The 21173-nt window shown below is 38.6% G+C and overlaps 1 protein-coding gene across 1 annotated transcript in view; it reads right to left on the bottom strand.

Annotated features, from left to right (window-relative positions):
- The window catches only part of sspo (SCO-spondin), a 98574-nt gene that overhangs the window by 18616 nt on the left and 58785 nt on the right, over positions 1-21173 (bottom strand). The window contains exons 94-112 of the mRNA XM_088071939.1: positions 19759-19996; positions 18671-18823; positions 18494-18540; positions 18047-18217; positions 17652-17828; positions 16271-16426; positions 15871-15995; positions 13535-13674; positions 13152-13198; positions 12661-12906; positions 9575-9736; positions 9272-9388; positions 9015-9153; positions 8578-8774; positions 8269-8439; positions 7181-7308; positions 6935-7089; positions 4926-4972; positions 1634-1798 (exon numbers count right to left, since the gene is read on the bottom strand). Coding sequence (XP_087928065.1) covers positions 1634-1798; positions 4926-4972; positions 6935-7089; positions 7181-7308; positions 8269-8439; positions 8578-8774; positions 9015-9153; positions 9272-9388; positions 9575-9736; positions 12661-12906; positions 13152-13198; positions 13535-13674; positions 15871-15995; positions 16271-16426; positions 17652-17828; positions 18047-18217; positions 18494-18540; positions 18671-18823; positions 19759-19996 — 2781 coding nt within the window. The remainder of the gene's footprint in view (positions 1-1633; positions 1799-4925; positions 4973-6934; positions 7090-7180; positions 7309-8268; positions 8440-8577; positions 8775-9014; positions 9154-9271; positions 9389-9574; positions 9737-12660; positions 12907-13151; positions 13199-13534; positions 13675-15870; positions 15996-16270; positions 16427-17651; positions 17829-18046; positions 18218-18493; positions 18541-18670; positions 18824-19758; positions 19997-21173) is intronic.

Below are 21173 nucleotides of genomic sequence, written 5' to 3' on the forward strand. Positions count from 1 at the left end.
GACTTTAAAGGTAATTGGTGGGAAAAAGGGAGTACGGGAATCAACAGGGGGTGCAGACACAAAATCAGTGACTCAAAAGGTACAGTTTTACTCAGCATAACATTTTAAATCGCTTCCTGAGGGATAAAAATTTGAATTACCACTTCAGAAACATTATAGTAAATAAAATGTTATGTCAATTGACTGTTTACTAAACCCCTCCCACAAACAGTAATTGTCTAATCACAGTTTAGCAAGCGTAACTACACATAAAGGGCCTGACACGTATAACAAGCATGTAAGCTAAGCAGTCAAACAGTGTTATGTCAGCTCTTACATTGTCCTCATCATAATACTATGAACAATAATCTGCGTATGTATGCAAAGTCTTGGGACAAGATTTTGAAGAGTTCTTCTATCAGTTTTTAGTCAGAGTAGTGATGACCACTCATGTTTGAGCGGGCTTTGCAGGTTAACAGTCCATGAGGAGAGCAAAAGAGGCAAACGCACTGGCTGAAATACAATCTTGGAACACGATATCTGGACCAAGACTTGGCAACAACGGATCTCCCGAAATGTTGGCCGTTGCCCCCAGAGGCTAAATCATTGTCAGACAATAGCCTCTGAGACTGCACTGGGATAAACCAGCTCTTGTACAATGCTGTTTCTTTATGTCCATGCAGCCTTTTTGCCATTGATATGTAGTTTTAGTCTTTTAGCATTTGATTATATGTGTAGCTATCATGTGCATATTGAAAACCATGCATCTTAAGTTAGTGAGATAGCTTAACTGTTTTGCAAGCTATAGCTAATAAAATCTACCAGCAACAGTTGTCATCTAAGCAGAAAAAAGTAAGATCACTTACAAGAAATGAGAATCCTACTTTTGACTATCTCTGTCTGAAATCAAGCACTGATTGCTCCTAAGACGACCTGGGATATTGAGTAGTAAACTTGCCTCTGTTATGGTTGTGAAGTGCACATGTGCTGTGCAAGAATGAAAAGTTCCACAGGCATAGCAACAGTAACTAAGGTGGGCAGGACTCTGCCAACTGTCAATTTACACCCTTTTTGCTTTAACAAGAGGTTTAAGGCTCCACACTGACATTAACAGTGGATGTTATATTGATGAACGTTTCTGATGAACTTGTAGAGAAATTATGTCTACCTAAGGTTCTTTAATAAAAGGCTAAATCAATGTATCTGTGAATACCAGTTTGTTTTACTCGTGTTCAAGACAGAGAGGACTTTAAAATCAAATCACAATGTCTAAATGAGCAGTCTTTGAGTTCCAATTCTACCTCTCTTTTATGAGTGACAAACCAAACTTGCATAACTCGTGAGAGCAGCTTGGCTTTCTCATTGTTCTTTAAACAGAGTCTAAGACTAGATGTAATTGGCACTACATATGTACACACATAGATTTTTCCAATCTATCTAGCTCGAGGTTGGAGATAACAAGCGTGCATATCTGCTCCCCGTTTCCCAACATCAAAGCACACGTTCTTTTCATATGACGAGCACTCAGTGAGATTCTGGTGAGCTGTAAGGACTTTTTTCGATTAACTATTACGATATCAACCTTTTAGCTGCTTAGCTACTTATTACTTATTCCACACAATAATAATTGCCTCTCTCTCCTCTTCTCACTCACCACAGTCAGGGGCCATGCAGGTTGTTGTGCGGTGGTCGGGGCCCTCACATGGGGCCCCTCCGTACTGGCTGGACTGCAGGATGATTCTGCTGGAGCTCCGTTGTCCTGTGCCACAGCTTGCAGAGCACGGACTCCACTGAGACCAGCTGGACCACTCACAGTCCACTGCAGAGGGAGACGATGGGATAAGAATGTAAACATGCTTAGGTCAGTTTGACATTTATTTACCTGAAGCAGTAAAACAGAATGTAGAAAAAAAAAAATCATCAGAGCACCATTCCTCAGCTCGCCCATAAAAAACTGCGATTACAGAACATTACACCACACACACACACACACACACACACACACACACACATTGCTTTTTATTAAAGTCATTTGTTAAGAGCAACAGCGACTGTCTTGGAAATAATGCTGAAACAGGCAATGAAACAAAACCCCAACGTCAACATAAGGTATGTTATGTTATATCTTTTTTCTTTAATATATAAATTTATGGACAAAGTATCATCCAAGACAGTTCACTATATTTTTAGATTTAGTGTAAGAGGCCTCTTGAAGAAAATCAAGCATTAAGAAGAAGGCCAGAGAAATGACTTACACACAAAAAACAAATACATGTTTGTATCATTCCAGACTGTTGGCAGTTAAAGGAAAGTACCATTAACTTTCAACTTGGATCTTACCCACATATTTTTTTTTAATCAGTTCTGACTATTGATCATAAATTTATTCATCAACCCCTTTGTAAAGATTTCGGAAACATTGATTATGGCGCGAGCAAGGTTGGCTTTCTTTACACAGAAATAACCTCAAACAATTCAAATTCCTACAACTGCTGTAGTGAACTGTATCAGTTTGTTCATAGCAATATCACTTCCAGGTAGACAACCGAGATTTGTGAAATCATAAAACTTGTTTATTTGTGTTGTCATTTTCATTTTCAGCCCTAACTGCAAGATACAGTATATAGTTAAATATCTAATGTTCCTTCTGTGCTTATATTAAGTAGCGTTTTACTTTTACTTTACTGCTACCATCAAATCTACCAGCACAGAAGCCAATGTCTTTTTAGCCACATAAAAGGACCCAAAAGAAAAATTGTACATCAGTTTAAGTGTACGCTATATTTGAAATATTTTCTCCACTTCACCTAACACACTTACTCAGCAGTGTCCAAACTTTTTTGAACAGGGGCCAGATTATTTGAAAATACTTGGAAGCCATCTGTTTCTCGCATCATATTGGTTTGAAAAAATAATCACATACAAAAAACAAATGCAACTCTTTTATCTTCAGGTGAAAAAGTATTCAACTTTCCCACGCTCCTCAAAGCAGTAGCCTTCACTGTCGACTTTACGCCTCTTTGTGTCTGCTTCCTAACAGTGAATATCTGGTGTTAGATAACTTTTAGTTTGCCTGTTTACAATCTGTTTATGAAAACACATCAGTTTTGCCTACTTGGTTCCTTCTTGCTGCATGTCTAAAACCTGTATGACAGTCCTCCCATTGTGAGGTGGATGAAAATAATGATAGTGATCTTGCTTGATTAACCATTGTAATGTTAATCATATTGTATATTTTGGAAGACAAGCTGAGGGCTGTTTAAAATCGTTCTGAGGGCCACAACTGGCCGGACATAAAACATGACTGAACTAACTATCAAGTTAGTGGTAGACCTCTTTTCTTCTAGGAAATTACTGTTTTTGTCAAGTCTGGAGTCTAGTCGCTTTGAGGTACTTCAAATAGTATTCTAAATAGTGCTATTGATTTTTATAGTTAGCTAAAACCTAACCAACTGTGGCAGCAATTGGTGAGCGCTGTGTCATGTCATGTACACTATATTGACAAAAGTATTGGGACACCTACACATTACACCTACAGGAGTTTTTATGACATCCCACTCTAAATCCATAATCCTAAAAAGCATTAATATGGAGTTGCCCCCCCCCAATACTTTTGTCCATATAGTGTATGTGTCAACGAGGTTACCTGAAAGTTATTGTAAATAAACACTGTGATTCAGTCTAAAGAGCTGCAGATCTTCTTACCGGTTCACTTGCAGGCTGATTTATCTGCTTTATTCATATGAACACTGTGGTTGCTATTCATGTGAGAATGTGGCCCACTTTCCATTTAGCTTTTTCGCATGTTAGAGTAGCAAAGTGAGAAAATGGTTAATGTCAACAAGTTTGACACTTGTAAAATTAAGCTCATACTGTGTCTTTCTCATACAACACTGTACGATAAAGGGAAACTATTTGCCCCACGATTGTTAAGATGTTTACTACAACAGCCAAAATGATGGCCAGGGGAATACTTGCTGTGTTAACTCTAACACTCTAATTTTTTTTAAATTTTCTATTCAACCATGTCTTGTGTTATTTGTACACGGATCCTTATTGACTGCAGGATAACCTGTTTAAAGCAGCTGTGTACCAGCACTAATTAGTACATGAACTACTGTTTTCACTTATTTCAACCCTTGGCCCATTGTGGCTTTTCACTCTGATGAAGCACTGAGGGAAAATCAGCAGTAATAAAAGATCCTTGGTTTTAAAAAAACAACCTACGGGCTGATTGAGCTGTCATTACCACAAGCACTTATTGTTTTTCTGACAACATGATTTCTGTTAAATTGAGGTTCTATTGAAAGCTGTAGGAGGCAACACTCCAATCAACACTGTTCTTGACAAAGTATTCTTTCCAGATAATCCACTATGGAGGTGTTGGAAAAAATATTATCATAATCAATAGAAAAATATGAGAATAAATCACAGGTTTACAAATACCTGAATTTCTCTCTAAATGTAAAACACCTTTCTTTGTAAAAGGAAATTCACAGTGACCACTGGCAGAGGAGAGAGGAGTCAGCAGGAGGATAAAAGGCACTGCTGATCAAACGATGACAGATTGAAACCTGGGGTCAAATCACAGAGCTATTCACACATTCGAGTCTCTTAAGAGGATATGATTGGTTGCACTTTGTGACACTGATCCCAATTATCTTTCATCTTGCTCCCCCTGCTAGTTCAAGACTGCATCGTGTGTTTACGAAACAAAATCCAGTAATGGCCTTTGTGGGCTGTGATTGATGTGAGTGCTGCTCGGTTATTTGAGCCAACTGTTGCAGCAGCTGTTACTAACTATAGATAGGTTGACATATCTATCAGGACCCTGACAGTTCAACTAAAGATTGTTGTTGCCGGTGCTTTCAGTGCTAAAAGAGAGGGGCCAAATAAAGTGCAAGAAATGTGTTTGGTAAGAACAGCTGTGACAGAGCATCACTCACCATCACACAGCTCGGAGGTACAGTTGAACACTCCTCGTTGGCACACACTGTGGGAAGAAAAATCAGTTGAGTGGAATAATACGAGGGGAAAACAGCAATGCTGATATTATTGAACACCAAGATACCAAAGCCATCATCATGTCACATAGCTGAGTATATTAAATGAGTATCAAAACCACTGTGAGGAAGATGAGATGACTTACGGCATGTCTGCTGCATGCCAGACTATCTGTTACAGCAGATATCGTACTACCAAACTGGATTGTTGTTGACTATATAGTTCATCTGAGAAAATGACATCAAACTCTGCCGATGCTCCAACTCAGAGATGATCAGAAGAAATTAGACCGTAGTCAAACTGACAGCTTGAGCTAGTGTTTCTTAAATACAAACGTGTGTGATTGCAAAGAACATTTGTTACTTTGAACTGTTGGTTAAGGGTTCTTACTTTTACTATCCGAAAATTCAATACATCTCCTAAGAGATTCAGGTTTTGCACAATAAAACTAAAGTGGGTAATAAAGCAAAAAGACAGACTGGAAGTCCAGGAAGATGGATGCACAAAGTGACTTTGTAGCTGCAGTTTGCACCCCGTTCTCTACCAACAGTCAATGTTGCTTTTCTTAATCATGCCCACAATCTTTCCGTTGACTTAACCAAGTAGTTTATGTTGTCTGAACTTAACTTCACAATTAGAAAACTCATTTCAATTGTTTTGACCAAACATAATGTACTAATGACGTTCAAGTCTGAAAGATGATTATTATAATAATGACATTTGTAGTGCGATTAAATGTAAAATATGGGACTCTAAATGTTCTTTGCTGACTGAAGAAATGAAATCAATTATATTAATGACAGTATTAAAAATGATTAGTGTGTATGAGCAATTGCTTCATGCATGTTGCATCTTTTATTCATACAATGATGCTGAACAGGTTATAAAGAATACATCATATTATACAGCAGTTAGTTCCAAACAATTAATTTGAGCACTGAGACTTTTAACTGTGTATACATCACTCTACAATAATCCTTAATTGGCCTACAATAAGAGTGGGCACAACAAACTTTGCAACGCAAAGAAAAATACATTTTCTCAAGTAACATTTGAGTTAAATAATGAATGGTTGTCAGAAAATAACAAAAGTAAGGAACATAGCCTGGATAATTAACTACAAACCTTCAGGTATGCTCATATGACATCAGAAGATGACGAAGCCTGTTGACCAAACTGTTAACTCGTCGGTATCACACTTGCCACCAAAGTTATTTCACCGGTTGTGCAAATGAAATATTCAGACAAATGCAGGATGATTCGAAGTAGCTGGCCTGTGGTAACGTGCAGATCTACATGGAACTGCAAGCTAGTGTGCAGGAAAATGTTCATATTTTGGTTGACAAAAATCCACTCTCCCTTGTGTGATACTGCTGAGATAATAATAATAATAATAATAATAATAATAATAATAATAATAATAGCAAGGTTATTATTTGTTTCATGTGGACATGAAGTCTACTTTTAAGAACGGAATCAGGCAGCTGGGAGGAAAATTAAATTGATGGAGAAGCACAGCAACAGTTAAATGTACCACAATGTTTTCAAGACGAAATAGATAAATATACATCAGTATGAAGGAATCAATTCATTAAAAGGCCAAAAGAAGACACTTATGAGGATATAAAATCAGAGGCAATGCTAATGAAAGCCAATATGAGTCACCTCAGTGTTAATGCTCTAATAAAAAAACCTTAAATCATCACAGTGTATTAGTTGCTCCGTGAAAGTCAAGTTCAAGTTCACTGACTGCACACAGCCATCCATCACCGCTCAGTATGGTGCTAAAAATTGCACACTTTTTTTTAGATATTTATGGAGTAGAGTTTATCAGTTTCTCTTCCCCACCACAATCTGCCGTTTTTTTGCCCTTTAGACTTCTCTTTAAAGGCAAATCATTTTTCAAGCAAAACTGCAAATTGTGTGGATGACACTGCGTGTGATGTATTACCATGTGTTGCAGAGGTGCTGAATGGTTGTTCCTGGTGGCAACAGAGCTTCTGTGATCTCTTCAGTGCTGACATTCCAGCTTTGGTAACCAGTCGGCAGGGACAGCGGTGAACAGGGACAGTCAGCATGTGACACACAGGAGCCTTCATGCAACACCTAGGAGGGACACAGTAAGCCTTGCAAGATTAGATATAAAAATTTTATCACAGCTATCGAACCACACGAGCACACACACTGGAGTCCTGACCTGTCCAGGAGAGCAGGTGCACCCAGGGGTGCAGGGCCCAGGTAAACACTGAGTATGTGGCCACAGGTCCTCACAGGTATATGGACAGGAACCTGAACAATCACTAAACACCTGCTCGCTGGGACACTCTGCAACACACAGACAAATTAATATGCGATGAATTCAATTATGTCTCTAATAAATTTCAATATACAGAGATATGTGAGTTTTTTCTATGCACACATTCCAATCTATCTGTGCAATCCATTACCCATACTACCATACTATGTAGTATGGCAAAAAAAGAAAGTGTCACCTTATGTACTGTGTCAAATGCAGTTTGCCAAAATACCAGGATGCTCTAATACATTCACATGGATTTTGCAATATGCAAGCCAGCATGCTTTTCTGGCTATTTTTACCCACAATCCTCTACGCAGCAACAGTTACATCACATATTGACAGCTGACAGAAGCTGCAATGACGAATGATACCACATTCAAATGACTGATGACCAGTCCAATAAAATAATCATAGAGAAAATCAACAACAAAAAAAATAAAATAATAATAATAATAGAGAAATTCATATGTAGGTTTATTTAAGGCATATAAAATGTAAGAATCCACACAGTTATAACTTAAAAGATAAATATTTCACAGTAACAATATCAGATTTCTTCAGGTTGACCTCTGTCTGCTAAGTTTGGCGAACTGCAATTTAACTCCATGGTAACGGATATATGAGAAAGAGGGTCAAAGTTCAGGGAACAGCGTGATAAAAAAGTAGCATGTCCCAACTGTGTACATACTGCATGCAACAGTGCATACTTTGTAAGGTCAGCAGCAATGCCTACTAAAAGTAAAAAGTAAAACTATGTGATTCAAAACGCACGCTTCATCTTCAGAACAGAATGTCTCTGTCACATTTGAGGTCAAATCTTTGACTACATGACATTACAAATGATTCGCTCAAAATGCCACTCATTTCAGTTCTTATGATTGCCTGGCAACCACTTTATTAAACTAGAATTAATGCATTATATTGCATGTTAGAAATATATAACCTATATGTATTCATTTTACATATGTTAATGATGTGTGTGTTACCAGGCAGGCAGCTGTTGGTGTTACAGACAGTGTGCTGTTCAAGTGGTCCAACACAGTCAGCCCCACCATGTTCTGGCTCTCTAAGAACTGTCTTGTTCCGCACTGACAACCCGCCACCACACGTGGCGCTGCAGTCACTCCATGGTGACCACTCACTCAACAAACATCCAACTGGAGAGAGAGAGAGAGAAAGAGAGAGAAAACGTTCAGCAAGTTAAATTTTGTTCTTTCAACACTTGGCTGAGTTGGCATGATGAAACATTTTGGACATTCTCAATTATGTATGTGGGTACTTGTTCCATGTCAGACCTGGACAAGATGGCAGATCACAGCTCTCTGTCTGGATTGTGTCAGCACAGGCTGGGCCGCCGTCTGTGTCCTGGCAAAGGCGTGTCCTTGTCATGTGGCCGTGCCCACAGGAGACTGAGCAGGAGCTCCATGGGCTCCAGGGCTCATAAACTGGGCAAGGAAGCTTGGTGCACACCAGAGTGCCATTCTCACACACACTGCAGGTGGAAAGGTGTTTGGAGAGGTGAGATAGCAGCTTATTTTATGGTCAGTAGAAAAGTAGGGTATGTAAACTCTATCTGCAAGTAAAACAAACCTGAACGAGCTATAAAAGCTGCTTCTAATGTGAGACATCCTTTATATTACAGACCAATTTGGCAACATTTTTCTTACAAGCTGAAACTTGTAATTTTCACTTAGCACATCTAAAAATAAAATCCATGCAAAGCTGTTCTCACCAGGTGTTACAGTCCATGGAAAGCTCCTCTTTAGGGGTGAACTCCAGCGTCCCGTTGCCAGATGGGATACCACAGCGACACTCTGTCACTGACACACAGTGGCCGTCCTGCAGTAGCTGTCCCTCTGGACACCGACAACCTGAGAAATGAGCGTAAAATGAAGAAAGAGAAATAGAAAAATAGAAAAACAGACATTTTGCTGGCCAGTAATAAAAGAGTGTTTATGGCTACTATTCATGTGAGAAGTCAAAGATCACCTGGATGGCAGGCTCCTTGAAGACACTGCACATGCTCCCATAAATCAGTGCAGCTGCGAGGACATTGATTGGCACAGCTTTCTTGGTAGGTCCGCCCCCTATCCTCACAGCGCTCACCTAGAAAAGAAAGAAAATCAATCTTTCCCACTTTTTATAAAGGCTTTGAAACATGATTTCACCATCAAATTTATTTATTTTTTTCTGTTAACAGTCGTGTTTGTCATAGTATGTAAATATTCAAGTCCAGTGAGTTGGGTTTTTTTTATTTATTATTTTATTTTTTTAAGTAGGAGCAGTTCTTACCTGGGCAGAGTCCCGTGTTGCAGCTCTGGCTCTGTGTCTGTTGGCTCTTACAGTGAGGTCCTGGAGGAGAGGCCAGGGGCCGTCTGAAGCGCTGCCTGACACCACCGCTGCAAGGCTCTGCACAGGCTGTCCACGCGCTCCAGATACTCCACTGACACAGATCTGGAAGGGTAGAATGATTATCATAACCGCTATCAACTCTGTTCTTGTCCTAATTGTAATGACCATAATTATCATGATGGCTGCTGTAATAGCTGTAATTGTTGTAATCATCATCTACGATAATGAAAGCGTATTTACTGTTTATGGACTATGTACAATCATGGCAGAGCTGGTGAGATGTGTGATTTCTATGTTTGTTGTATTTATTCACACTGTAGTAAATAAAACTTCTGTTCATCCTCACTGAACAGTTTCACATATCTGGACGATATCTGATGAAGTAAAAGGTTGAAATATTTGTCATGCAAAGGTCCATTAGGCCTGGTAGTCATTCAGAGACATTTCCATTCATATCCAAAGGGGACAGGCCACAGAAGATAATAGAGATGAGTTCAGGATGAATCACACGACACCAAATCCAATCACCCTTACGGTATGTATCCCACAGACACATGCACATCAAACTCTTCCTTTCTTCAATGCCCTTTCCCATTCTCACTCCTTTGGAAAATAATGACAACATTGCAGAAGGGACGCTCAATGTTGTTTTCACCGTGGATAATGATTACAAACCACTTGAATTAACTTTTGATGGTAACTATTAATCTGAGCTGGCAGCAGTGAATTGACACCTAATAAAAATGCGCAGGAATACAAACCTGGCACCCCCTGGTTATTTCTAAAGATTCCAAATCAAAATTCTGACCATGAATTAATTTTCATTCATTTCTTCATCTTTTGAAACCTGAACAAATTGACTTAATTTCTTTCAAAAACATGAGAAGAATACAAAGACCAACTTCAGAAGCAAAATAGCAAGAAATAAGTAAAAAGAAGATTACCTGAAAATTAGCAAACAAAGAAAAACAAAAGACCAAGAAAGTTTCTTGTTCTTTTGAAAAATACAACAAAAACAACAACAGGGAAAATTAACTGAAAGAATTGAAATTACAATAATTCTATGAAATAATTTTAAATATATAATCATGATGATCAGAAATATAGTTCTCTGAATTTTTTCCCTGCTTTTTAAAATTACATTTTCTATAACTTATGATTTCTGGGACATTTCTTGCCTAGTAGCTTATTGACTTTTTCCCCATGTTTTTGAATGAATCAAATGGTTAACACTTAAATTATGTAATTGTACTGTAGATGTGACTTTTAGGAACTTGCCTGATCTGGTTTAATTCATACTTGTGGGACACTGACTGCTTTGTGTCGACCTGTAATTCCACATTTGAGTGAATAAAAATGAGCCAGGGCTCAGTTCTCAGGCCTCTTTTGTGCAGCCTCTACAACCATCTTCCAGTAGCTTAGATTCGGAAGAATCGGACTTATATCTCAGCAGAATCTAGAAAAACCTGACCATGGTTTATCCTTGACAGGCTCAACTACTGTAGTGGTGTCTTTACAGGTCTCTCTAAGAAGAAAATCAGGAAGCTGCGTCTCATACAGAACTGCTGCTAAAGCTACCAAAGCCCTCACTAAGGCTAGCAACTGGCAAATATTCTCCTCTTGTTCACTTAATGCAAGCGAAGGGATGAATAAAATATTTGCTTCACATGGCAAAGCATATTGGCATCTTCGCATCACATGGAATTAAACTTGAATTTTGACCGACCGAGTCACAGCCTGAACCAGTAGCAAAGCCTTAAATGTGGAGGACACATTGATTGTTGCCATGTTTAACAGATATTTTTTAATATTGGTCATAAAAATACAAACTGCCCTCCATGAGAGATGTTGCCTTGCCAGCAGTAAGTCAGGAGACAGGCATGGGATGCAAGGAAATGGAAAATGGTACCATTAACATCATATTTTGCAGTATTTATAAGGAAGCTAGGTAACACTAGCTGGCAAGTTAGCATGATGCAATCATCAGAAATTAAGAGCTGATGGGCAGAAACTGGAAGTGTTAAAATGCAAACTCATTTCTGTGAATTGGGACTCATTCCTTCACCACCGTTTTTCCTTGGCGGGCAATGGTCACTTGCCCTCATGAAGTTGAATATATCAGTCAAGTTCTCAAGTCTTTGCACTGGCCTCTTGCTTGTAAAATAATAATCATCTCTTACTGAATCATTTAGGGCTAAAACAGAGGTCTGATATGAACAGCCAAGACCTCTCTTGTCTCTGAGACAGTTCTGCCTACTAAACTTCTCCCCAGGGTCAAAATGAAACCTGGAGAAGCAGTATTTAGAGTATAAGCACCTAATACCTGAGAGAAACTCTCCCAAAACTTGATGTTTGCTCCAACTCTTAGTTAATAAATAATGGACTTTTTAATATTTCTGTTTTCAGCTGCTCCGTATCGAATCACATTCTAAGCTATTTATTCATTTCTCTCACTGGAGTGTAACTGCACTGTTTTTTTTCTTTTTCTTTTCATGTTTTATTCAATTTTAGCTTATGAATCCTTTTTAGATGTGTCTTGTTATATCGGCTTGTGTCTCTTATACAGCTTGTCTTAACGCCTTTTTTTATGTAAAGCACTTTGAATTTCCTTGTTGTTGAAAGGTGCTGTACGAATACACTTGCCTTGCTCTGTATTCTGCCCATATTTTGGCATGACAGTACTCTCCTCTCATCCCAAGAGAAAGCCATGTTAGACTCATTTCATCACCAAGCTCTCTGACCTGATCTGTGATTCATTTTTCTATGGTGTCACGCTTGTCCAGCGTTGACTAGTTCACTGCGTTGTCTGCATACAATCTTTTGATGGGAAGAATGAAACACAGTGAGGGGAACTCGGGTGAAGCAGAACTGTCCCTTTCATTACTTTCCCTCACTTTGGAGTAAAAGGAGCAACTGGAGCTTAACAAAGGCAGACTGAGGAACTGACTTCATTTCTGGACTGAGATAAAGAACTCACTCAGTTCCTCTGTGAACCTCTGTTTGTCTTCACAGACAATCATCATTACCTCTGCAGATGTTAGCATCTGGACAGAGCCTCTCGTCAACCAGTGGTCCTGGACACTGGCTCTTCTCTTCCTCCCGGGAGACTGGAAGACCAGAGTCCAGGTCCAGACAGGCCCGGAAACGTCTCTGGATTGACACCATTGTACTGCCACTAACATCTCCTACTTGGGAGTTGCTGTGCTGCAGGGAGGAGGAGGAGGGCACACAGGGAGAACAGGGAGTCCACTCTGACCACTCGCTGAGGATGACTGAAAGAAGGCAAGGGAAGCAGGGTAACAGGATAATGGCATTATGATTGGATGAAAAATATAACAAAAATAACTTTATTTGTATAGCACTAATCTAAAAAAAGTTACAAAGTGATTTACAGGTGCATAAGAATAAAACAAAGAACTATACAGTTATGATAAATGAACCAATGTTAAAAACTAAGATAAAGGTTATTATTTAATCAGGAGCTCTTTACATCAATCTCATTTATCTGCTCTCTTACCTTCACACTCCCTCATGTCACACTGCAAAGTTCCATCATGGCAAAGGCTGCAGGACAGAACAGCAGATTATAACAACAACACGTCAACAGAAAAGCAAAGAAATCACAGAGAATTAGATGCAAGAGAGATTAAGATGCATCACAGAGACATAAATACAGTGGTAGATATGGCATAAGTCCCTCATACTGCATTAATCCTGTTTTAAAGCACTGCTTGGAACATAGTCAATACAAACTGTGTCCTGTTTCTTATTTTACAAGTGTTTCTTAAACTTTCTGTCTTGTAAAATTTGAAAAGTGCTTCGGTGTACAAGGGTGACTGAAACAGAAAACATGAGGCCCTCTGTCATATTTCCATTTGTTTTTAACAGCCGGGGTCTAACCAGGTACTGCAGCCTATGGTGACTGTGGCCCCCTGAGGGACAGTGACAGGTGTGGGGGGTTGTCCTGAAGTTTGGTGCTGCAGGTGGATGCAGCCACACTCCTCTGGACGAACACAACTACCGTTCTGCTGCAGCAGACCCTGGAAGGAAATAAACACAATTTGAAAAAAGCAGAACTGGTGCATGTATATAGTAAATATATTGTATATATCCTTTATTTAACCAGGTAAAAGATATAAGATATTAGCAAACTGTACTTTATTTGCATGACTTGGACTCGAGTTAAACTTGATTCATAAATTTGTTTACTTTAGACTAGACATGACAACATCAAAAAGACTTGCAACCCGACTCGGACTTTAACAACACTGACTTCACTTGGATTAAAAAGTAAAAAAAACAAAAAAACAACACAAATCTATTAATTTCCTTTAATTTTTGGAACTGACTATCATTAATGCTAGTAATTCTAAGCAAGTCAACACTTAATTCCTCAAATCCACTTTGTTTGAACCAATCTGACCACATCCAAACAAGTTGCAAGAGATTTCATGTGAATTACTAAAATACCAATCTTATCAACTGTTTTGTTTGTGAACAAAAATGATATGGTGATCAACATAATACAAATTGAAGTATGCAAAACGAGCATACGTCAAATTAGAGACAGAGACAGAACAACTTTGAATTTTGTTCAAGTTAGCCAAGGCTAATAATAACATAGTTATTGAGCTAAAGCTTAACTAACTTTATTAATCTGTTTCTAGACAGCATTTTGTTGATGATTTGGTTGAAACTCAAAATATGGCACTTGGGACTTGACTTTGGACTTGCCTGTCTTGACTTAGGCCTTGGAATCTGACTTGCAAAACAAAGACGACAGTCTAATTGTAAATTAGAAAACATTTCATATATTTATGTTGCATTTTATTATTTAAAGCATCTTAACTGATATTTTTACTATAACAATGTATTAAATGTGACAATGTGAAAGGGGTTGCTTATCGAGATGAACCTACAGAGATGAACATCTGTAGCAACCTTCATTTTATGGAGCTTTATAGTGAATTTCAGCTCATCGCTTATCTGTCCAGCTGCAACTTTACTGTTCTGGTTCAGCCTCACTGCTCTCATCGTGTTGTTTTTAGGATCCTGAGGGCAGCTGCTCAGTTCAGCTGAAAACTCTAAAAACCCACTGTACACTACCAGCTCCAAACAGGCACCGTCAGCAACTAGCTGGTGAACATAGTGGAGCATTTAGCAGCTGAGGAGCCAGATATTTCCCTCAGGAGCTGGTAGAGACCAAAAGCAAACTAAAAAAGGGAGAATAGGGCACTGACACTCATCAGATGGATTCAAACATGTCTCCAAATGAATGATAATGTTGCTTTGTAACCGCTGGATATGTAAATAATACATGTTTGCTATGGAAATTTGAAAGGTGATGATGATATGTGAGTGCTGTGGTCATAACTTTTTCTTACAACCCCCAAGTCGCAAAAAAAAAGTCTGTTATTTCAAGAATTCAATGACACATGCTGTAAAAGTAATCTGTGTTTGTTGAATGAATTATGGTTACTGGCTTGTAACACTGCTGGAGATCTGCTTTCTCGTCCATATTTCATTATCTCCCCTCACTGCTGCTGTATGGGCGTATCATCAGTCTATCAGAGAGGATTTTTTGCAATAAATCAAAGCTGGAAGCTCCCAAACTGGGCCAAACATCATGAGAAAATTGTCATCCCTTCCCACACCAAAGTAATGGATTAACAACAATATATAGCACAGCGCATTTGACTTTCTATATTCATGCCAGTATATCTGCACTATGGTTTCATACAAACACACATACAGTCCAGCAACATGCAACTATTTTTACATGCACATTGCAGTGTTGTCAGAATTGTTTGAAAAAAGGGAAAAGAAGCATAAGGTTTTGACCTGAATGAATATTTGTTAATTGCTTGCCTCTAAATCATATTCAGATGTAATCTTATCTAATATAAAAAATATTCATAAAAATATACAAACATATTACATATATCATTTTGTTTTGCAACACATTAATTTGATTAAATTGTCTAAAACTCTCTGAGTGACTAGGAATAAAGAGTGCATCTTCACCTTCACAATATCAGGATTAGTCTCACATGCTATGCTTATTTTCAGAAAACATAATTATGAACACTGAAGTCAGTTTTTCAGGTTCTGAAATTAGAATAATTCAGTTCAAGGATTGCTTGTTGTGAGTAAAAGAGTGCGAGGGTGAGTGTTGATTTGAACACAGTGTGCCCTGTATATACTCTAAAAAAGACTAGGCCAAATGAAATACTCACCTGTGGGCAGTAGCAGCCAGGTGTGCACTCTCTGACACCTAAACACAGATCTCCATGTCCCTGCAGAACACACTGCTTCTCACAGGGCGCACCACATGATGAGTACACAAATGGAGCCTCACAATCTAAAAAAACATGAGAAAAAAAAGATCATGAACAGTATCAACATGAACAAAATCAAACACACACACACACACGCACAGAGTCAATCATAAGCAAGTACTAGAGAAAAGGGGTGCTTGATTTCCTGTGTGTCCGTTTTTTTGGTGCCAAAGTCTATGAAAAAAAATCAAATGCATCTTGAGCATAAGGGCAATGACACAAGCAGGGCTCTTTGTGCATACAGAATTGTAGTACATTGCATACACATCTTTTTTGTTTACTGTGGTTGTTGACTCACTATCACATTGACTGAGACTGCATGTCCTGTTCTGTGTTTCAACAGGAGTGCACCGTTGTCCCCTGGTGGCTGGGGAGAGAGCTACACGGTAGCGCTGCTGCCTCTGAGACTCACAGGAGCACTGAGACCAAAGACTCCACTCCGACATGGGACAGCCTGCAGGAGGAGAACAAGTTATTTATGAATTATTTATTACAGTAAGTACAATTATTAACATTCTGTTTAAATCAGGTAATCGTGAACAATGGACCAAGAAGGTCCATATATAGACCACACGTGATTCAGCCCAAGTGTGAACCAAACCAAATCAAGCTCATTACCATCATCAACATTAAATTATTTACACTATTTAAATATTTAAAAACAAAACTAAGATGTGAACCACTTTACAAAGGCAGGACATAACATTAGCTTTATGAGACCTATAGACATTGAAATAGTTGCCACTCCCTCTAGGAGTGAAAGCAAACTTATTGGATACACATACTCTTTTACTGTTAACTTAACAGGGATCGGGTGCTTTGTCTGAGCAGGTCAATCATTATTGTACCACATGTTTTCAAATGACCCTATTTAGATGTAGTCTACTATATGAGTTATATTACTTACTGGCTACATCACTGCATGTGTTTCAGGGAGCTGCACCACAGTGAAAGATGTGAAACTGATATCTCTATATCTCTATTTACTGTTGCAAATGTTGCAGATAATTTGATGTGTCCATTATAATGTGATTGATGGACTCAGAATAAGAATCACACCTGGGCTAAAGGTGAACTCTATGTATGAAACTTCATAAGCACATGTTCAATGACGATATAATGAAACATTGTAAATTTACTTAAAAATCATTGAATCTTTGGCTTTATTTTTTTTGTACTTTGAATTCTTCTTCAAATGCATTGATGTCCAAGTGACAGATGGAGGGAACCATTTTTGTGGTCCAGCACTGACAGAGAGAGATCTGCAGCCAGCAGCAGTGAAACAATGCATGTCTGCTAAAAGTGTTTTTGCCACCAAAAGGCTCAGATAGTTAAAAGTGTCTGACAACATTATGAAAAGGATCCCTACAGAGATAGAAATTTTTGTTAAAGAGTAAGATCCTTTTTATTTAACTAGAAACCTGTAAGTCTGACACTTCAAATTGTTCTTCCAATTAGCTACCCAGACAGGAATAAATCAATTAACCTCTAAGAATCTTTAAAACCCACTAATTATATGGTTACTCATGCACAGAAATGTTTCATGTTATCAGACAGACCCACCACAAACAGGACCTTGTGTCGTTGTACAACACACACAGTGCATTCTGCTATTTGACTCTGACCAGAATCAGTGAACCAAGCTGACCACAACCAAAAGTACCCCTTGTTTTCTGTACCGGGACAGGGCCGTTTGTAACACAGCTGGGTCTCCTCTCTGTTCCTCTCAGCCTCGATCTCAGTGGGACACGCTGCATCTCCTGCCTCCTCACACACACACACCCTGCGCCTTGACACAGAACCTGCGCCACAGCTCCTAGAACACGGTGACCATGGCGACCAGGGGCAAAGGTCATCTGTAAACAAGTAGGTCGATATGCTTAGGGCAAATGTGAACTGTATCTACTTGCTTCCTGATCCAGTTTTGCTGACATCACTCCTCCAAGATTACACAGTTTATACAGTATGTACTGAAATATTTTAACTGGAATGATGTGTTCCTGCACTCTGGTAACAGACAGATAGCTATGAATATATGAATGAATTAATATAATTATGGTATTTCTCTACAAACCCAGACATGGAGGAGTGTGACAGTCCTGTGTTTCTCTGTCTGGCCCGCTGCAGTGAGACCCGTTGTTACGTGGAGGGGGGTTGATGCAGGCGCGGGTTCGAACCTGTGTGCCACGACCACAGGTCACTGAGCAGTCAGACCACACTGACCATGGGGTCCAACCACCATCCACTGGAAACAACACACAGAACTTACTGTCTTTTAAGGTAACTTTGCAGAATGCCATTCAACTCTTTTAAAATGAGGCCAAAATAATAACATATCAAAATGTGAGGTTTTCCCTGTGCTGTGGTCCCCGTCACAGGTCAATGCAAATACGAATCTCGTTTTTGAATAAAACTAAGCTAGTAATGTAACTAACACATTTGCAACAGTTTCCATGTTATTTTACCACATTTAGGCCTGCTCCATTTACTCTTTGTCTTTTAAATAATTGCAGTGACCCACCCCTGCAGTCGATGTCTTGGCAGTAATCTCCCTCTGGGGTGCATGTGCTAGGAGGCAAAACAAATTAGAGTGTTTAACACATAAAGCAGAGTCCTTAGAATTCTCATTTCCTTTTCAATGCAAACACTTAATCAGCAAAATACACTTTTCCTCCTTGTTTGTGAGCATCCACCTCACCATTGTTTACATTCCCCTTGCAGCCAGGTGTCTCCCACTCTGAGCTCCTGGTTGTCATGGAGACACAGAGGTGGGCAGGGTCCAGGGTCGCAAGATTTATGCTGGACTTCCTCAAACTGGCATTCTGCTCCTTCAGTTTCTGGGATAAGAGATCTAAAACAGAACAGTGGCACAAAACAATATGTTTGTTTTTGTGGTTTACTATTACTGTTACTGACGGTGGGAAGTTTCAATTAATGAACAAAAATGTAGTAATAAAGGCACCATAATCACTATAAACAGCTACGTGTGAGTCTCTTTTCGGCAGTGATGGAATGTAACTAAGTACATTTATTCAAGTACTGTACTTAAGTATAAATTTGAGGCACCTGTGGTTTAGGTTTTTTTTCATGTCACTTAATACTTTTATTCAACTACATTTCAGAGGGAAATAATGTACTTTTTACTTCACTACACTTATATGACAGCTTAAGTTACTTTACAGATTTTTGTTCATAAAATATGATGTTTTGTTATAAATAAAATGACCAAAGGTGGTGGTGCTGGTGATTAATCAATCAATCAATACCTGGAAAATTATTTAAGATTTGACAATTATTTTGATAGACATATCAAGTCTTTTTCTTTTTCTTTTTTTATGATTGAGACTTCTTTGGGGGAAGGTGGGTATTTTCTATTTTGTTTATAATTTTCACATTCTTCTGATGCCTCTGATGTTTTTTCTTTCTTCTATATTTCTTTCTTCTTTATTCTGTTTTTCTAGTTTTTAGTTTTTCTTATTTTATAATTTTGGCATTTTGAATATTTTTTCTCTCTTTCAAAATAATTTTGAGGGTTCTTTTTTTTTGTTTTGTTTTTTGTTTTTTTTTTGGATGTGTATGGTTCTTTTTAAACATTTTTTTTTGCAATGAGTATGTTTACTTGTAATGCTTTTAGTGCTTTTTCCTGATTACAATTACTTACTTTTAATTATGAAACATTTTCAATGCAGGACATTTACTTGTAACAGAGTATTTTCACAGGGTGACATTAGTACTTTTACTTAAGTAAAAGATCTGAATACTTCATCCACAACTGCTTTTCCTCACCTGTATCTGGTTCTCTGGCCCTGACCACAGGAAACGCTGCACGAAGCCCAACTGGACCAGGAGCTCCAGGTGCAGGTGGCCTGGCAGCTGTTATTGGTGCAGAGGAGCTGTCCATCAGAGCAGCTGCAATTGTTACAGTCCACCTGATGCGAGCTGCCGGCTGCCCAAATCTGTCCTAGTGAGTCTACACAGTCACACTGCCACAGCTGCACACACACCCCGTCCTGCTGCAACTGGCCTGGACACACACATTAGTTATTTATTTAACATGTACTATGTTATTGAAAAAACATAAGGGTCGTATTAGGCCCCTTTATTCCATTGCAGCATCTGGTTTAGAGTCATAGCTACCTCTGAAATACATGCCACTAAAAACCCCAAATGTACTTTCAAAACAATGAGCTCCTCATCACAAACAGACCTCGTTATAAACAGCTTGGATGGTAAATATGTTTTTTCTTTTGCAGAAAAAAAAATGTAATCAGGTTATAGCCAGAAACACTGGCTAAGGTTACATGCATACCAATATTCCCCTCTAATATGACTATATTCTGAATTTGATGTCAGTCTTATAAACAGCATATTCTGTTTAAATACCCCAAATTAGGCTGTTTTCGGAATTGAGCATTTTCTGATTAAGGCATGTGGGATATGCTGGTATTATTCAGGTTTTAGGAGCATTATTTGGGCATGTACACAGCCTATTCAGAATATGTGTCTCAACTACGGTTTTTACTGAAGTTTGCAACCTGTGGCTCTTATCTGTGAGTTGTCATGGATACACTGTACACAAATCAACTCGCCAACAGTTTGCAAAGCTTTGGGGTAGAGACGCACACAAACGAAAATCCCTCATTTCTTGTCAGAAGGGGAAACACTGCCACTTTATAAAAGATTTAAGTATCAACAGATTTTTGGATAGGCATCAATACTGCAGCACTGACATTTTCAAGAAGGTGAAGGAAGAGAAGACAACAACAACAACAACAAGTCTGCCACTGGTAGCAAAGTGAAAAAATCATATTTTGATGTAAAGGAGCAAAATGGCACAAGCAGCTCCAGCTGTTCCACTTTTCCATATTTTGACGTGATAAACGACATGTTAGGACACGTTAGTATGAATATGCACAGCTGCATTTGAACAGGAGTTTTACTGGAATAATTATTTTCATTAGCTATTAACAGCTTGGTAGAAACATGGTCTTTTCAAAATAAGGGCAAAACCCAGAATATTTTGTGCATGTAAACGTATTCACTGAGGTCATGAGTCCAACTTTTTGACAAGAACCAAACTCTTTAAATTGCCTAAATTAACTGTTTGTAAGACAGCATTATATATAGTTTTGCAATTTAGGTGAACTGACCGTTTACACGATTTTTTTTAACTTTGGGTTTACAGCACCGAGGCTCATTCA

The sequence above is a fragment of the Plectropomus leopardus genome, chromosome 21 (genome assembly GCF_026936395.1).
Source record: "Plectropomus leopardus strain MGB_pleo_1.0 chromosome 21, ASM2693639v1, whole genome shotgun sequence".
Lineage (NCBI taxonomy): Eukaryota > Metazoa > Chordata > Actinopteri > Perciformes > Serranidae > Plectropomus > Plectropomus leopardus.